The sequence below is a fragment of the Pseudophryne corroboree genome, chromosome 9 (assembly GCF_028390025.1).
Source record: "Pseudophryne corroboree isolate aPseCor3 chromosome 9, aPseCor3.hap2, whole genome shotgun sequence".
Taxonomy (NCBI): Eukaryota; Metazoa; Chordata; class Amphibia; order Anura; family Myobatrachidae; genus Pseudophryne; species Pseudophryne corroboree.
In genome coordinates this window covers 481,936,443-481,951,602 of record NC_086452.1, presented here as the reverse complement: position 1 = coordinate 481,951,602, position 15,160 = coordinate 481,936,443, and the positions used below count along the sequence as shown (strand labels likewise).

Here is a 15,160-nt window from a genome sequence, read left to right as displayed (position 1 = left end):
TATTATAACCCCTCTCCCCTATATAACCCAACCCCCCTATATAACCCCTCTACCCTATATAACCCCTCCCCATGCACTACAACCTCAAAAACAAAAATTCTCTTAAGCTGGTCTGTTAAGAAATTGTTGCTATAGGAAACATAATTGCATAGTAGCGCTGCCGCACCCTATAGCGTAAGACCCAGTAAAATCTTGGTATTTTGGAGACTTATGGTGGTTGAGTTTGTGTAGCTGCCCTGTGCGTCATGGAGAATCGCCCGGATAAAAAAGTGTGTTACAGTGACTGAATGGTGGCTTCTTTCAAAGCCGTCCCTTTCACCAGATTTCATGCCTGTCCTCTGCAAAACCAGTGGCTTCATCGATGGTCAGAACCTCGATTAATAAAGCAGATGTTCAGATTATCTCTGCAGAACAGTTAGTCTCTCCTATGATGGTTGCAGGATGTAAATCTGAACAAGGGTTGTCAGTAAGGGATTGGACATTCACCTGCAGGGTCTTTGGTCCATTCAGGAAGCTTCTCTTTCCATCAATATACTGGAATTAATGGAATTCCGGTTTGCATTGGTTTAGGCTCAATCCCATTTAAAGAGCCTACAGTGTGAATCCAATCAGACCGTTCCACAGCGGTTGCTTATATAAATGAGCAGGGTGGCACACGCAGCTGGCGAGCAATGAGCGAGGTTTCTCTCATCCTTCATTGGGTAGAAATTTGGATTCCAGCAACTTCAGCAGTCTACATTCTAGGGGTGGACAACTGGGAGGTGGACTTTTTAAGTCGCCACAGAGTGCCTCCAGGAGAATGTGAATTACACCAGAAATGTTTGCAGAAATAGTATCCAGATGGGTATTTCCAGATACAGATCCAATGTCTTCCCGTCTCAACAGGAAACTTCCAAGCTATGGATCTTGGTCCCAGGATCCCCAGGCATCTCTGGATGCCATGACGGCACCTTGGATATTCCAGTTGGGGTAAATCTTTCCTCCTCTACTAATGTTACCAAGGGTACTTCAGTGGATTCGATCAGTGTCATGGCCAATCATTCTGGTGGCACCAGACTGGCCACACCGTTATTTGTACGCAATCCTTCTGGACAGTTTGGTATCGTCTGTCTCTGGCCTGATTTGACTCGCTTGGCTTTGACGGCATGGTTCTTGAATCCAGGATCCTGAGAGCCTGGGCGTTTTCACAATCCATTGTGAAAAACATACAGACTCGTAAACCTGTTACTTACCGACTTTATCATCAGGTGTGGAAGATAAATGCATTTCCTGGTGTGAATGACACAAGTTCAGAGCTGAAGGTTTCCGAGTGTCCCGTCTTTGATCTTTTCTCCAGCATGGTCTGGTGTAGAGGCTCAGATCTTCCCTTAAAGGACAGATTTTGGCCCTGTCTTATCTTTTTCAAAGGAAATTGGCCGCCGGAAGTACAAACTTTCTTGCAGGGAGTTCTTTACATACAGCCTCCTTATGTTCCACCAGTTCCTCATTGGGGACTATAATTTAGTTTTATAAGCATTTAAAAATGCTCCCTGTGAGTAGGGAGGCCAATCGCGGGATCCCGGGATTTAGGCCCAAAAATGGCCGGGATTCAATCCCGAGATTGGAAGCTCAGCATTGAGTGTCCTCAGGACGCTCAGACGCTGGCCAGCTTCCTCATGGCGGCTCCCCAGCGCAGCGTGACGTGCAGTGGGAGGTCACGCTCCGCCGTCACACGCTGCCGGGAGAGAGCAGCTGATGTGTCCTGCCCGCCCCTGGTGTATGGTAAGATTTTTGGGAAACGCCAATCCCGAGAATCCCGGGATTGACCATTTTTCAATCACGATACCCGAGATTTAAATAAATGGCCCAGGATTGGCTTCCCTTCCTTTGAGCCATTGGAATTGGTGGAATTGCGATACTTCTCTTTAAAAGTTTTTTCTTTTTGTCCATTGCCTCGGCCAGAAGAGGTTCTGCGTTAGCGGCTCTTCTTGTAAATCTCTGCTTCTCACTTTCATAAGGATAGGATAGTGACGCACTAGATCAGTGATGGCTAACCTTGACACTCCAGCTGTTGTTGAACTACACATCCCAGCATGCCCTGCTACAGTTTTGCTATTTGGCCTTGCTAAAACTGATGCAGGTAATGCTGGGATGTGTAGTTCAACAACAGCTGGAGTGTCAAGGTTAGCCATCACTGCCCTAGACCTTCCTTTCTACCTAAAGTGGTATCTGCTTCCACATCGATCAGTTCTTCCAGGCTTTCGCCAGGCTTCAGGGACTAATGAAGTTGCTTGGAGAACGTACTGCATCTTTGAGATATACAGATTCCTTGTTGGTCTTGATTGTTGCACCAAAAAGAGGCTGGCCAGCCTCCAAAGGGTCCATCACTAGATGGGTGACTGCCGCCATTCAGCAGGCATATTTTTCTTTGCATGTGATGGTTCCAGCTTCTATTTGGATCCACTTGACTCGTGGTCGGGCTGTGTGGCGTGATGCCTCGGTATACAGCTGTCAGAGCAGATACTTGGTCACCAGCACACACTTTCACAAAGTTTCACCGCTTTCATACATTTGGAGCACGGGACACCAGCGTGGACCAAAAGATTCTTCGAGCAGGTGGTTCCGATGCTTCCCCCTCCCTCCTTAGCTTGCTTTGATAGATCCCAGAGGTAAATGCATCCCTCAGATGGATGATAAAGGAAACACAATTTTCTTTTTCATCCACTAGGGGTCACTGGAGTACTCTTGGGATATGGACGGTGTTAGCAAGGAATGCACTGAATATTCAAATTTTAGTAACTCTCCTCCCCTCCATACTCCCCGAATACCTCAGTGTTTTTTCGGTGCTCACATGGAAGGAGCACAAAGCGTGGAGTTCCTCCACATATTGTACTTTTAGAGTATTTTTATTTTTTCTATTACAATCCTTTCCCAGCTTACACAAAAGCTCTGGGTACGGGATTATAGAAGCTGCTGCGTGCAGCTCTTGGCGTGTCGGGCCTCACAAAGGAGCCCCCTCACAGCCACAAGCAGCTCAGCTAATAACAGCTGAGGCTGCAGAAGGGACTGGACGGCACTTGATCCAGAAGCCCCGTCAGAGTCCATGAGCACATGACTTCAGCAGTGCTGCAGAGGAGAAGCCGACAAAAAGGTATTTCTGAACGGGGCGGTCAGTCAGGCTGCCGCCCCGCCGTGTGGGGGACTATTACACGTTGCCACCTGGCCCCCCCTTCCCTCCCCCGAAACTACCGCTCTCCGCTCGCCGCTGATGTCCGCTCCCCGCCTAAAGGTCCCTGTACACGACAGTCCGGCGCCCTGCGCCGCTGCTCTCCCCCTCCCTCCCGCTTCAGAGCTCTGACCCGCGAACGGCGGCTGGCGCGGCTCTGTCTGCCGGGGGAGGAGAGAGGGGAGACTGACTACAGTCAGTGCTTGTGCCGCGGGCCGTCTGTGAGGGAGGTCGCGCGGCCGGCTGCCGCTCAGAGGGATGCGCTGCAGGGCCGCTCCAAGCGCCGTTGTCAGCGCTCCCTGATGCTCTGCACAGACCGCGGACAGCGCTCACTGCTGCCGGGGTCTGTCCCTGTCACGGAGCTCAGTCACTCAGAAGGGCAGGGGGAATTTGCCGGCGGCTCTGCTCAATCAGACCGCGGACAGCGCTCAGTGCTGCCGCGGTCTGTCCCTAAAAAAACAGTCCTCGTAGTTACTGGGCTCATGCAGGACAGACAGGAGTGTTTCACTTCCCCTACTTCATGGACTGCAGGGGGGGGGGGGAGAGAGTGTGTGCCCTCAGCAGCAGCAATAGACTGTATTGTGTTATATATGCATAAGGGCACGTTTTATAACATTCACATGCAATATGTAGTATGCTCTGTGTGACAGACTATACGCACATGGCTGGAGGCCATTTTTTTTTTACAATGCTTCCTGTTTCTTTTCTAGAACTTTCCGGTCCTTTTCATTTGTACACTGTTCTTCAGCCATATACAGAATTTTACTGAGTCGTGGAATTTGTCTGGTTACATAATAGGTAAGGCGCCAGCAAAACCTCACTGCGCAAGATAGTGGGAATATTAACAGTCGGCCAGTGTTAATTTCACCAGGGCAGTGCGTCAGTCTCTGAAGTTTACGAGTCTGAAGAAACTCTAATGCCTGATGGGGTAGTATTTACTAGACGAAACAGAGCTCCGGTGTGTTTTCCGGTTTCGGAATCTCTTAATAAGATGTTAGTAGGAACACGGAAGAAACCAGATAACAGGGTTTCTATACCTCGCAGATTTAAGTCTAGTTGCCCATTTCCACAGGTTGTTAAATTAACATCCAGTAACAACTGCTAATACGCTTCAAGACCCGTCAGAGCGTAAACTAGAAGCTATGCTACAGTCCATGTATACAGCAGCAGGGGTGTTGCTTACACCTGGTTTGATTGCCATTTGGGTAACTAAGACAAGTCTGGTCTACATGACGATCACTTTATACTTCTCACAGATCACATCTGTGAAGATGCTGAGTATCTAGATACAGCTTCTACTGACGTCTGTCAGCTCACTTCTTGCATTTCCTCGTCGCTAGTTACGACAAGCACTCTGACTGCGGTCTTGTCAAGTGGAGGCAGAGGCTAATAAACTACTCTGGCCCGGCCTTCAAATCCTTTAGACCTCAGCCCTTTCGAGGCCATGGTAAAAGAACAGCCACGCCTAGTAGACGAGAGGTCGAGGACGTGGTTTTCAACAAACCAACACCTGTAATCAGGAAGCTAAGGTCACCCACAAGCCGGTGGCATGATGGGCTCCCAGCCCTTCTCGGATCTCCAATTGTGGGAGCACGCCTTAAAATATTCCATTTGGCGTGGTTCCAGACTTCCACAGATGGGTGGATCCGCAATTTCGTGTTAAAAGATTACAATATAGAGTTCGACTGTCTACCGCCTCTGCGCAAGACAGGACTGCCTGTGTCGGACGACAAGAGGGCGGTTCTGCAGATTGCCATTCAGTCTCTGCTGGATTCAGCTGTTTTGATTCAGGTCCCTGTACACCAACAAGGTCAGGGTTATTATTCCAGTCTGTTTATGGTACCAAAGCCGGATGGCTCGGTCAGGCCAATATTGAAATTACAGGGTCTCAATCAGAACGTCACTTACTACAGATTCAAGATGGAATCTCTGCGGTCAGTAATTGCAGGTTTAGAGCCACAGGAATTCATGATTGCGCTGGATCTCAAGGATGCGTACTTACACATTCCGATTTGGCCACCTCATCAGAGGTTCTTGCGGTTTGCAATACGGCAGAACCATTACCAGTTTCAGGCTCTACCGTTTGGCCTCTCGTCAGCGCCTCGGGTATTCACCAAAGTGATGTCTGTGATGATAGCTCATCTCAGATCCCTGGGAGTGATAATAGTTCCGTACTTGGACGATCTGCTCATTAAAGCTCCGTCTCAACAGATGCTCCTCTAACATGCGTTGCTAAGGTACAATGTACTAGTTCAGCACGGTTGGATTGTCAACTTCAAGAAATCACATCTGATTCCGTCTCAACGCCTTCAATTCCTAGGAATGATTCTCAATACGGTAAATCCAAGAATTTACCTACCAGATCAGAAAGTACAGGTCATTCGTCATCTGGTACAATTAGTGCTCAAGCCACGCACAGTACATTTGTGCAGTCACCTCTTAGGCACAATGGTGGCAGCTTTCGAAGCGCTTCAGGTCGGAAGATTTCACTCGCGTCCTTTTCAACTGGATGTGCGCGCACAGTGGTCGGGCTCGCATCTGCAGATTCACCACGGGGTGAGGTTGTCGCCACTGACCAGAGTATCTCTACTCTGGTGGCTCAAAGTACACAATCTAACTGCAGGAAAACGGTTTGACGCCTGGAATTGGATAATTCTAAAGACGGACGCGAGTCTCAGAGGTTGGGGAGCTGTGGTTCAAAATTGTCAGCTCCAGGGTCTCTGGGCACAGCACGAAAGATTGCTGTCTCTAAATGTCCTGGAACTCCAGGTACTTTACAATGGTCTACGACATGTAGTGCACATGCTCCGGTCTCGGACTGTCCAGGTGCAGTCAGACAACGCGACGGCGGTCGCGTACATTAACAAAGAGGAACGAGAAGCCACATGGCAATGCGGGAAGTAGCTTGAATCCTCATTTGGCCCGAGCCTTACCAAGTGATATTGTCGGCAGTGTTCATTCCGGGATTGGACTACTGGGAGGCGAATTATCTCAGTCGTCGGCAGTTTCATCCAGGGGAAATGGGCATTAAATCCATAAGTGTTTCACATGTTGGTCCAAAATGGGGGTTACCCTCAAGTGGACCTGATGACATCTCGCCACAATCCCCAAACACCCCAGTATGTGTCCAGAACGAGAGATCCAAAGGCAGTGGCGGTGGATGCTCTCACAATCGCTTGGCCGTACAGCCTCGTGTATCTGTTTCCACCATTTCCGCTGCTCCCTCTGTTGCTAAAACGTATCAAAAGAGAGTCCGCCACAGTCATACTAGTGGCGCCTCATTGGCCTCGGAGAGCTGGGTTCTCGGATCTCCGCGGATTAATCACAGACGATCCTTGGCCGCTCCCACTATGTCCGGACTTGTAACAACAGGGTCTGTTCCTTTACCCCGATTTAGCGCGGCTGCGGTTGACGAGGTGACTGGGGAGACCGTCCTCTTAAGAAGAGAGGGCATTCCAGAATCGGTTATACCAACCATGTTACGTGCTAGGAAGCCAGTTACGGCAGTTCATTATTACAGAATTTGGCGTGCCTATATAGGTTGGTGTGAAGCTCGGAAGTTTCCGAGATCATCTTTCAAGTTATCCCGTCTTTTGTTATTGCTCCAGACGGGGTTAGATGGAGGACTGCGTTTATCTACACTAAAGGTGTAGGTATCTGCGTTGTCAATTTATTTTCAAAGACGATTGGCTCTATTGCCGTCGGTACACACTTTTCTGCAAGGTGTCCTCAGAGTACAGCCTCCATTCATTCCACCTACAGCGCCATGGGACTTGAATCTGGTTTTACATTTCTTACAGTCTTCATATTTTGAACCCTTACAACAAGTGGATATAAAGTTTCTCACTTGGAAAACCATTTTTCTTCTAGCCTTAGCTTCGGCAAGGCGTGTTTCAGATTTGGGTGCATTGTCATGCAAGCCACCGTATTTGGTGTTTCATGATGACAGAGCGGAACTTCGGACGAATCCCGTTGTCTTACCAAAGGTAGTGTCATCTTTTCACATCAACCAATAGTAGTTCCTGTGTTGACAGCAACTGGAACTTTGGATGTGGTACGCGCATTACGCGTTTATGTATCCCGAACATCTACAGTTCGTAAGACGGATACGTTGTATGTTCTCTATGTTGCGGCCAATATGGGTTGGCCAGCGTCTAAGCAGACCTTATCCAGATGGATAAAACTGACCATACGTCAAGCTTACCTTCATGCTAGGTTACAGCCGCCTACATCAGTAACAGCTCATTCCACACGTTCTGTGGGAACTTCATGGGCAGCTGGTCGTGGGGCTTCTACGACGCAGCTTTGCCGTGCGGCTACATGGTCTTCAGTGCACACGTTTGTGCGCTTTTACAAGTTTGATACGTTTGCGGCATCTGCATCTAGCTTTGGCCGCCTAGTGTTACAGGTGCCAAACAGCTCTCCCGCCCACGGGGGAAGCTTTGGTACGTCCCAAGAGTACTCCAGTGACCCCTAGTGGATGAAAAAGAAAATAGGATTTTGGTACTTACCAGGTAAATCCTTTTCTTTGAATCCATAGGGGGCACTGGACGCCCACCCAGAGCAGTTTACCTGGTTGTGGTAAGTTCAGTGGACCTTATGGTGACACATTCTCACCGACTGGTTCAAATGATCAAGTTCTATCGGTTATAGTGCCAACTGTTTAGTTGTCAGTCACGTTATGTGTCAACTTTATTGTTGTCCGTTATATTATAATGTTATAGGTAATTCTCCATTGTTCATCCTCTCTATCCTGTTCGCCTCAGGAAAAAACACTGAGGTATTCGGGGAGTATGGAGGGGAGGAGAGTTACTGAAATTTGAATATTCAGTGCATTCCTTGCTAACACCGTCCATATCCCAAGAGTACTCCAGTGCCCCCTATGGATTCAAAGAAAAGGATTTACCTGGTAAGTACCAAAATCCTATTTTTACTCGCCATAAAATCTCTTCCTTGAAGTCCATCTGGGGGATGCTGGGATCCCTCCTTTATTTGGTTTTATACTAGTTTCCTGTTGGTTTTCTGGTTTCTCAGGTTTTTGTGGGTTTCTTCTCTGGCTTTGTTAATCATAGACTGAGATTCCAGTGGATGGGGAGGGTATATAGAGGGGGGTGGGATCCAGTCTCAAACTAGTTACTGCACGCCCCACAGCTCTCTGGGCATAACCCTGAGGTAATGGCAGCCCCCAGATGGACTTCAAGGAATGGATTTTATGGTGAGTAAACATCATGTTTAGGACCAATCTAGACCAGTTCCTCTGTCTGTATCCTTACAAATGTCAGCAATTTCCTGTTAAATGTCATTTAGTTTAGAACCTGACTCCAGGCCTCTGGTTTCCTCTCCTCAGCGTACAGACTTTACACCGTGGTTCCGCGTCTTGTCAAGTTTGTTGATATGCTCACAAACTGGTACGTGCGGATGAATCGCAGGCGGCTGAAGGTAAGAGTTGGGATTAGGAATGGCAGCTGTACGTGGGGTTGTATATATGGAAGCCTGTTGTCTCCAACTTCTTTCTACTGTACTGTGTGACATTATTTGTTGTGTTCCTCAGGGTGAGAGCGGTACAGAAGACTGTCTAATGGCTTTAGAGACTTTGTTCAGCGTACTCTTCTCCATGTGTAGATTGATGGTAAGACTTTCATCACTGTGCGCTCTGCCTTCTGTTACTGCTCTCTGTATACAGTCTCTATCCACACACCCCTCCCCCCACTCCATTGACTGCACATTGCACTGCTTGCTGTTATCCCTCTCTATATACCTGTTCTCACCCCCTCTATAACTCCCTCTATCCCTCCATGGACTGCACATTGCACTATCCCCCCTTCCCTGTGTATGACTGTGTGCTGTTATCCCTCTCTATATACCTGTTCTCACTCCCTCTGTACCTCCCTCTATCCTCCATGGACTGCACATTGCACTATCCCCCCTTCCCTCTGTATGACTGTGTGCTGTTATCCCTCTCTATATACCTGTTCTCACCCCCTCTGTACCTCCCTCTATCCTCCATGGACTGCACATTGCACTATCCCCTTCCCTGTGTATGACTGTGTGCTGTTATCCCTCTCTATATACCTGTTCTCACCCCCTCTGTACCTCCCTCTATCCCTCCATGGACTGCACATTGCACTATCCCCTTCCCTCTGTATGACTGTGTGCTGTTATCCCTCTCTATATACCTGTTCTCACCTCCTCTGTACCTCCCTCTATCTCCCATGGACTGCACATTGCACTATCCCCTTCCCTGTGTATGACTGTGTGCTGTTATCCCTCTCTATATACCTGTTCTCACCCCCTCTGTACCTCCCTCTATCCCTCCATGTACTGCACATTGCACTATCCCCTTCCCTCTGTATGACTGTGCTGTTATCCCTCTCTATATACCTGTTCTCACCCCCTCTGTAACTCCATCTATCCCTCCATGTACTGCACATTGCACTATCCCCTTCCCTGTGTATGACTGTGTGCTGTTATCCCTCTCTATATACCTGTTCTCACCTCCTCTGTACCTCCCTCTATCTCCCATGGACTGCACATTGCACTATCCCCTTCCCTGTGTATGACTGTGTGCTGTTATCCCTCTCTATATACCTGTTCTCACCCCCTCTGTACCTCCCTCTATCCCTCCATGTACTGCACATTGCACTATCCCCTTCCCTCTGTATGACTGTGCTGTTATCCCTCTCTATATACCTGTTCTCACCCCCTCTGTAACTCCATCTATCCCTCCATGTACTGCACATTGCACTATCCCCTTCCCTGTGTATGACTGTGTGCTGTTATCCCTCTCTATATACCTGTTCTCACCTCCTCTGTACCTCCCTCTATCTCCCATGGACTGCACATTGCACTATCCCCTTCCCTGTGTATGACTGTGCTGTTATCCCTCTCTATATACCTGTTCTCACCTCCTCTGTACCTCCCTCTATCTCCCATGGACTGCACATTGCACTATCCCCTTCCCTGTGTATGACTGTGTGCTGTTATCCCTCTCTATATACCTGTTCTCACCTCCTCTGTACCTCCCTCTATCTCCCATGGACTGCACATTGCACTATCCCCTTCCCTGTGTATGACTGTGTGCTGTTATCCCTCTCTATATACCTGTTCTCACCCCCTCTGTACCTCCCTCTATCCCTCCATGGACTGCACATTGCACTATCCCCTTCCCTCTGTATGACTGTGTGCTGTTATCCCTCTCTATATACCTGTTCTCACCTCCTCTGTACCTCCCTCTATCTCCCATGGACTGCACATTGCACTATCCCCTTCCCTGTGTATGACTGTGTGCTGTTATCCCTCTCTATATACCTGTTCTCACCCCCTCTGTACCTCCCTCTATCTCCCATGGACTGCACATTGCACTATCCCCTTCCCTGTGTATGACTGTGTGCTGTTATCCCCCTCTATATACCTGTTCTCACCTCCTCTGTACCTCCCTCTATCTCCCATGGACTGCACATTGCACTATCCCCTTCCCTGTGTATGACTGTGTGCTGTTATCCCTCTCTATATACCTGTTCTCACCTCCTCTGTACCTCCCTCTATCTCCCATGGACTGCACATTGCACTATCCCCTTCCCTGTGTATGACTGTGTGCTGTTATCCCTCTCTATATACCTGTTCTCACCCCCTCTGTACCTCCCTCTATCTCCCATGGACTGCACATTGCACTATCCCCTTCCCTGTGTATGACTGTGTGCTGTTATCCCTCTCTATATACCTGTTCTCACCCCCTCTGTAACTCCCTCTATCCCTCCATGGACTGCACATTGCACTATCCCCCCTTCCCTCTGTATGACTGTGTGCTGTTATCCCTCTCTATATACCTGTTCTCACCCCCTCTGTACCTCCCTCTATCTCCCATGGACTGCACATTGCACTATCCCCTTCCCTGTGTATGACTGTGTGCTGTTATCCCTCTCTATATACCTGTTCTCACCCCCTCTGTAACTCCCTCTGTACCTCCATGTACTGCACATTGCACTATCCCCTTCCCTCTGTATGACTGTGTGCTGTTATCCCTCTCTATATACCTGTTCTCACCTCCTCTGTACCTCCCTCTATCTCCCATGGACTGCACATTGCACTATCCCCTTCCCTGTGTATGACTGTGTGCTGTTATCCCCCTCTATATACCTGTTCTCACCTCCTCTGTACCTCCCTCTATCCCTCCATGGACTGCACATTGCACTATCCCCTTCCCTGTGTATGACTGTGTGCTGTTATCCCTCTCTATATACCTGTTCTCACCCCCTCTGTACCTCCCTCTATCCCTCCATGGACTGCACATTGCACTATCCCCTTCCCTCTGTGTGACTGTGTGCTGTTATCCCTCTCTATATACCTGTTCTCACCTCCTCTGTACCTCCCTCTATCCCTCCATGGACTACACATTGCACTATCCCCTTCCCTGTGTATGACTGTGCTGTTATCCCTCTCTATATACCTGTACTCGCCACCTCTATAACTCCCTCTATCCCTCCATGGACTGCACATTGCACTATCCCCTTCCCTGTGTATGACTGTGCTGTTATCCCTCTCTATATACCTGTTCTTACCCCCTCTGTACCTCCCTCTATCCCTCCATGTACTGCAAATTGCACTATCCCCCCTTCCCTGTGTATGACTGTGTGCTATTATCCCTCTCTATATACCTGTTCTCACCCCCTCTGTACCTCCCTCTATCCCTCCATGGACTGCACATTGCACTATCCCCCCTTCCCTCTGTATGACTGTGTGCTGTTATCCCTCTCTATATACCTGTTCTCACCTCCTCTGTACCTCCCTCTATCCCTCCATGTACTGCACATTGCACTATCCCCTTCCCTCTGTATGACTGTGTGCTGTTATCCCTCTCTATATACCTGTTCTCACCCCCTCTGTACCTCCCTCTATCCCTCCATGGACTGCACATTGCACTATCCCCCCTTCCCTCTGTATGACTGTGTGCTGTTATCCCTCTCTCTATATAACTGTTCTCACCCCCTCTGTACCTCCCTCTATCCCTCCATGGACTGCACATTGCACTATCCCCTTCCCTCTGTATGACTGTGTGCTGTTATCCCTCTCTATATACCTGTTCTCACCCCCTCTGTACCTCCCTCTATCCCTCCATGGACTGCACATTGCACTATCCCCCCTTCCCTCTGTATGACTGTGTGCTGTTATCCCTCTATATACCTGTTCTCACCCCCTCTGTACCTCCATGGACTGCACATTGCACTATCCCCCCTTCCCTCTGTATGACTGTGTGCTGTTATCCCTCTCTATATATTTGTTCTCACCCCCTCTGTACCTCCCTCTATCCCTCCATGTACTGCACATTGCACTATCCCCTTCCCTCTGTATGACACTGTGCTGTTATCCCTCTCTATATACCTGTTCTCACCCCCTCTGTACCTCCCTCTATCCCTCCATGTACTGCACATTGCACTATCCCCTTCCCTCTGTATGACTGTGTGCTGTTATCCCTCTCTATACCTGTTCTCACCCCCTCTGTACCTCCCTCTATCCCTCCATGGACTGCACATTGCACTATCCCCCCTTCCCTCTGTATGACTGTGTGCTGTTATCCCTCTCTATATACCAGTTCTCACTCCCTCTGTACCTCCCTCTATCCTCCATGGACTGCACATTGCACTATCCCCCCTTCCCTCTGTATGACTGTGTGCTGTTATCCCTCTCTATATACCTGTTCTCACTCCCTCTGTACCTCCCTCTATCCCTCCATGGACTGCACATTGCACTAGCCCCTTCCCTCTGTATGACTGTGTGCTGTTATCCCTCTCTATATACCTGTTCTCACCTCCTTTGTACCTCCCTCTATCCCTCCATGGACTGCGCATTGCACTATCCCCTTCCCTGTGTATGACTGTGTGCTGTTATCCCTCTCTATATACCTGTTCTCACCTCCTCTGTAATGCCCTCTATCCCTCCATGTACTGCACATTGCACTATCCCCTTCCCTGTGTATGACTGTGTGCTGTTATCCCCCCTCTATATACCTGTACTCGCCCCCTCTGTACCTCCCTCTATCCCTCCATGGACTGCACATTGCACTATCCCCTTCCCTCTGTATGACTGTGTGCTGTTATCCCTCTCTATATACCTGTTCTCACCCCCTCTATCCCTCCATGGACTGCACATTGCACTATCCCCCCCTCCCTCTGTATGACTGTGTGCTGTTATCCCTCTCTATATACCTGTTCTCACCCCCTCTGTACCTCCCTCTATCCCTCCATGGACTGCACATTGCACTATCCCCTTCCCTCTGTATGACTGTGTGCTGTTATCCCTCGCTATATACCTGTTCTCACCTCCTCTGTACCTCCATGGACTGCACATTGCACTAGCCCCTTCCCTCTGTATGACTGTGTGCTGTTATCCCCTCTCTATATACCTGTTCTCACCTCCTCTGTACCTCCCTCTATCCCTCCATGGACTACACATTGCAGTATCCCCCCTTCCCTGTGTATGACTGTGTGCTGTTATCCCCTCTCTATATACCTGTTCTCACTCCCTCTGTACCTCCCTCTATCCCTCCATGGACTGCACATTGCACTATCCCCTTCCCTCTGTATGACTGTGTGCTGTTATCCCTCTCTATATACCTGTACTCCGCCACCTCTGTACCTCCCTCTATCCCTCCATGGACTGCACATTGCACTATCCCCCCTTCCCTGTGTATGACTGTGTGCTGTTATCCCTCTCTATATACCTGTTCTCACTCCCTCTATCCCTCCATGGACTGCACATTGCACTATCCCCCCCTTCCCTGTGTATGACTGTGTGCTGTTATCCCTCGCTATATACCTGTTCTCACCCCCTCTGTACCTCCCTCTATCCCTCCATGGACTGCACAATGCACTATCCCCTTCCCTCTGTATGACTGTGTGCTGTTATCCCTCTCTCTATACCTGTTCTCACCCCCTCTGTACCTCCCTCTATCCCCCATGGACTGCACATTGCACTATCTCCCCCCCCCCCCCCCGTTCCCTCTGTATGACTGTGTGCTGTTATCCCTCTCTATATACCTGTTCTCACCCCCCTCTGTACCTCCCTCTATCCTTCCATGGAATGCACATTGCACTATCCCCCCTTCCCTCTGTGTGACTGCTTGCTGTTATCCCTCTCTATATACCTGTTCTCACCCCCTCTGTACCTCCCTCTATCCCCTCCATGGACTGCACATTGCACTATCCCCTTCCCTCTGTATGACTGTGTGCTGTTATCCCTCTCTATATACCTGTTCTCACCCCCTCTGTACCTCCCTCTATCCCTCCATGGACTGCACATTGCACAATCCCCCCTTCCCTCTGTGTGACTGTGTGCTGTTATCCCCCTCTATATACCTGTACTCGCCCCCTCTGTACCTCCCTCTATCCCTCCATGGACTGCACATTGCACTTTCCCCCCCTTCCCTCTGTATGACTGTGTGCTGTTATCCCTCTCTATATACCTGTTCTCACTCCCTCTGTACCTCCCTCTATCCCTCCATGGACTGCACATTGCAGTATCCCCCCTTCCCTGTGTATGACTGTGTGCTGTTATCCCTCTCTATATACCTGTTCTACCTCCCTCTATCCCTCCATGGACTGCACATTGCACTATCCCCTTCCCTCTGTATGACTGTGTGCTGTTATCCCCCTCTATATACCTGTTCTCACCCCCTCTGTACCTCCCTCTATCCCTCCATGGACTGCACATTGCACAATCCCCTTCCCTCTGTATGACTGTGTGCTGTTATCCCTCTCTATATACCTGTACTCGCCCCCTCTGTACCTCCCTCTATCCCTCCATGGACTGCACATTGCACTATCCCCCCCTTCCCTGTGTATGACTGTGTGCTGTTATCCCTCTCTATATACCTGTTCTCACCCCCTCTGTACCTCCCTCTATCCCTCCATGGACTGCACATTGCACTATCCCCTTCCCTCTGTATGACTGTGTGCTGTT

The 15,160-nt window shown here is 49.3% G+C and overlaps 1 protein-coding gene across 1 annotated transcript in view; it reads left to right on the top strand.

The window, feature by feature from the left end:
* The window catches only part of IARS1 (isoleucyl-tRNA synthetase 1), a 513,623-nt gene that overhangs the window by 349,632 nt on the left and 148,831 nt on the right, over positions 1-15,160 (top strand). Inside the window, exons 20-21 of the mRNA XM_063941580.1 lie at positions 8,553-8,644; positions 8,757-8,834. Coding sequence (XP_063797650.1) covers positions 8,553-8,644; positions 8,757-8,834 — 170 coding nt within the window. The remainder of the gene's footprint in view (positions 1-8,552; positions 8,645-8,756; positions 8,835-15,160) is intronic.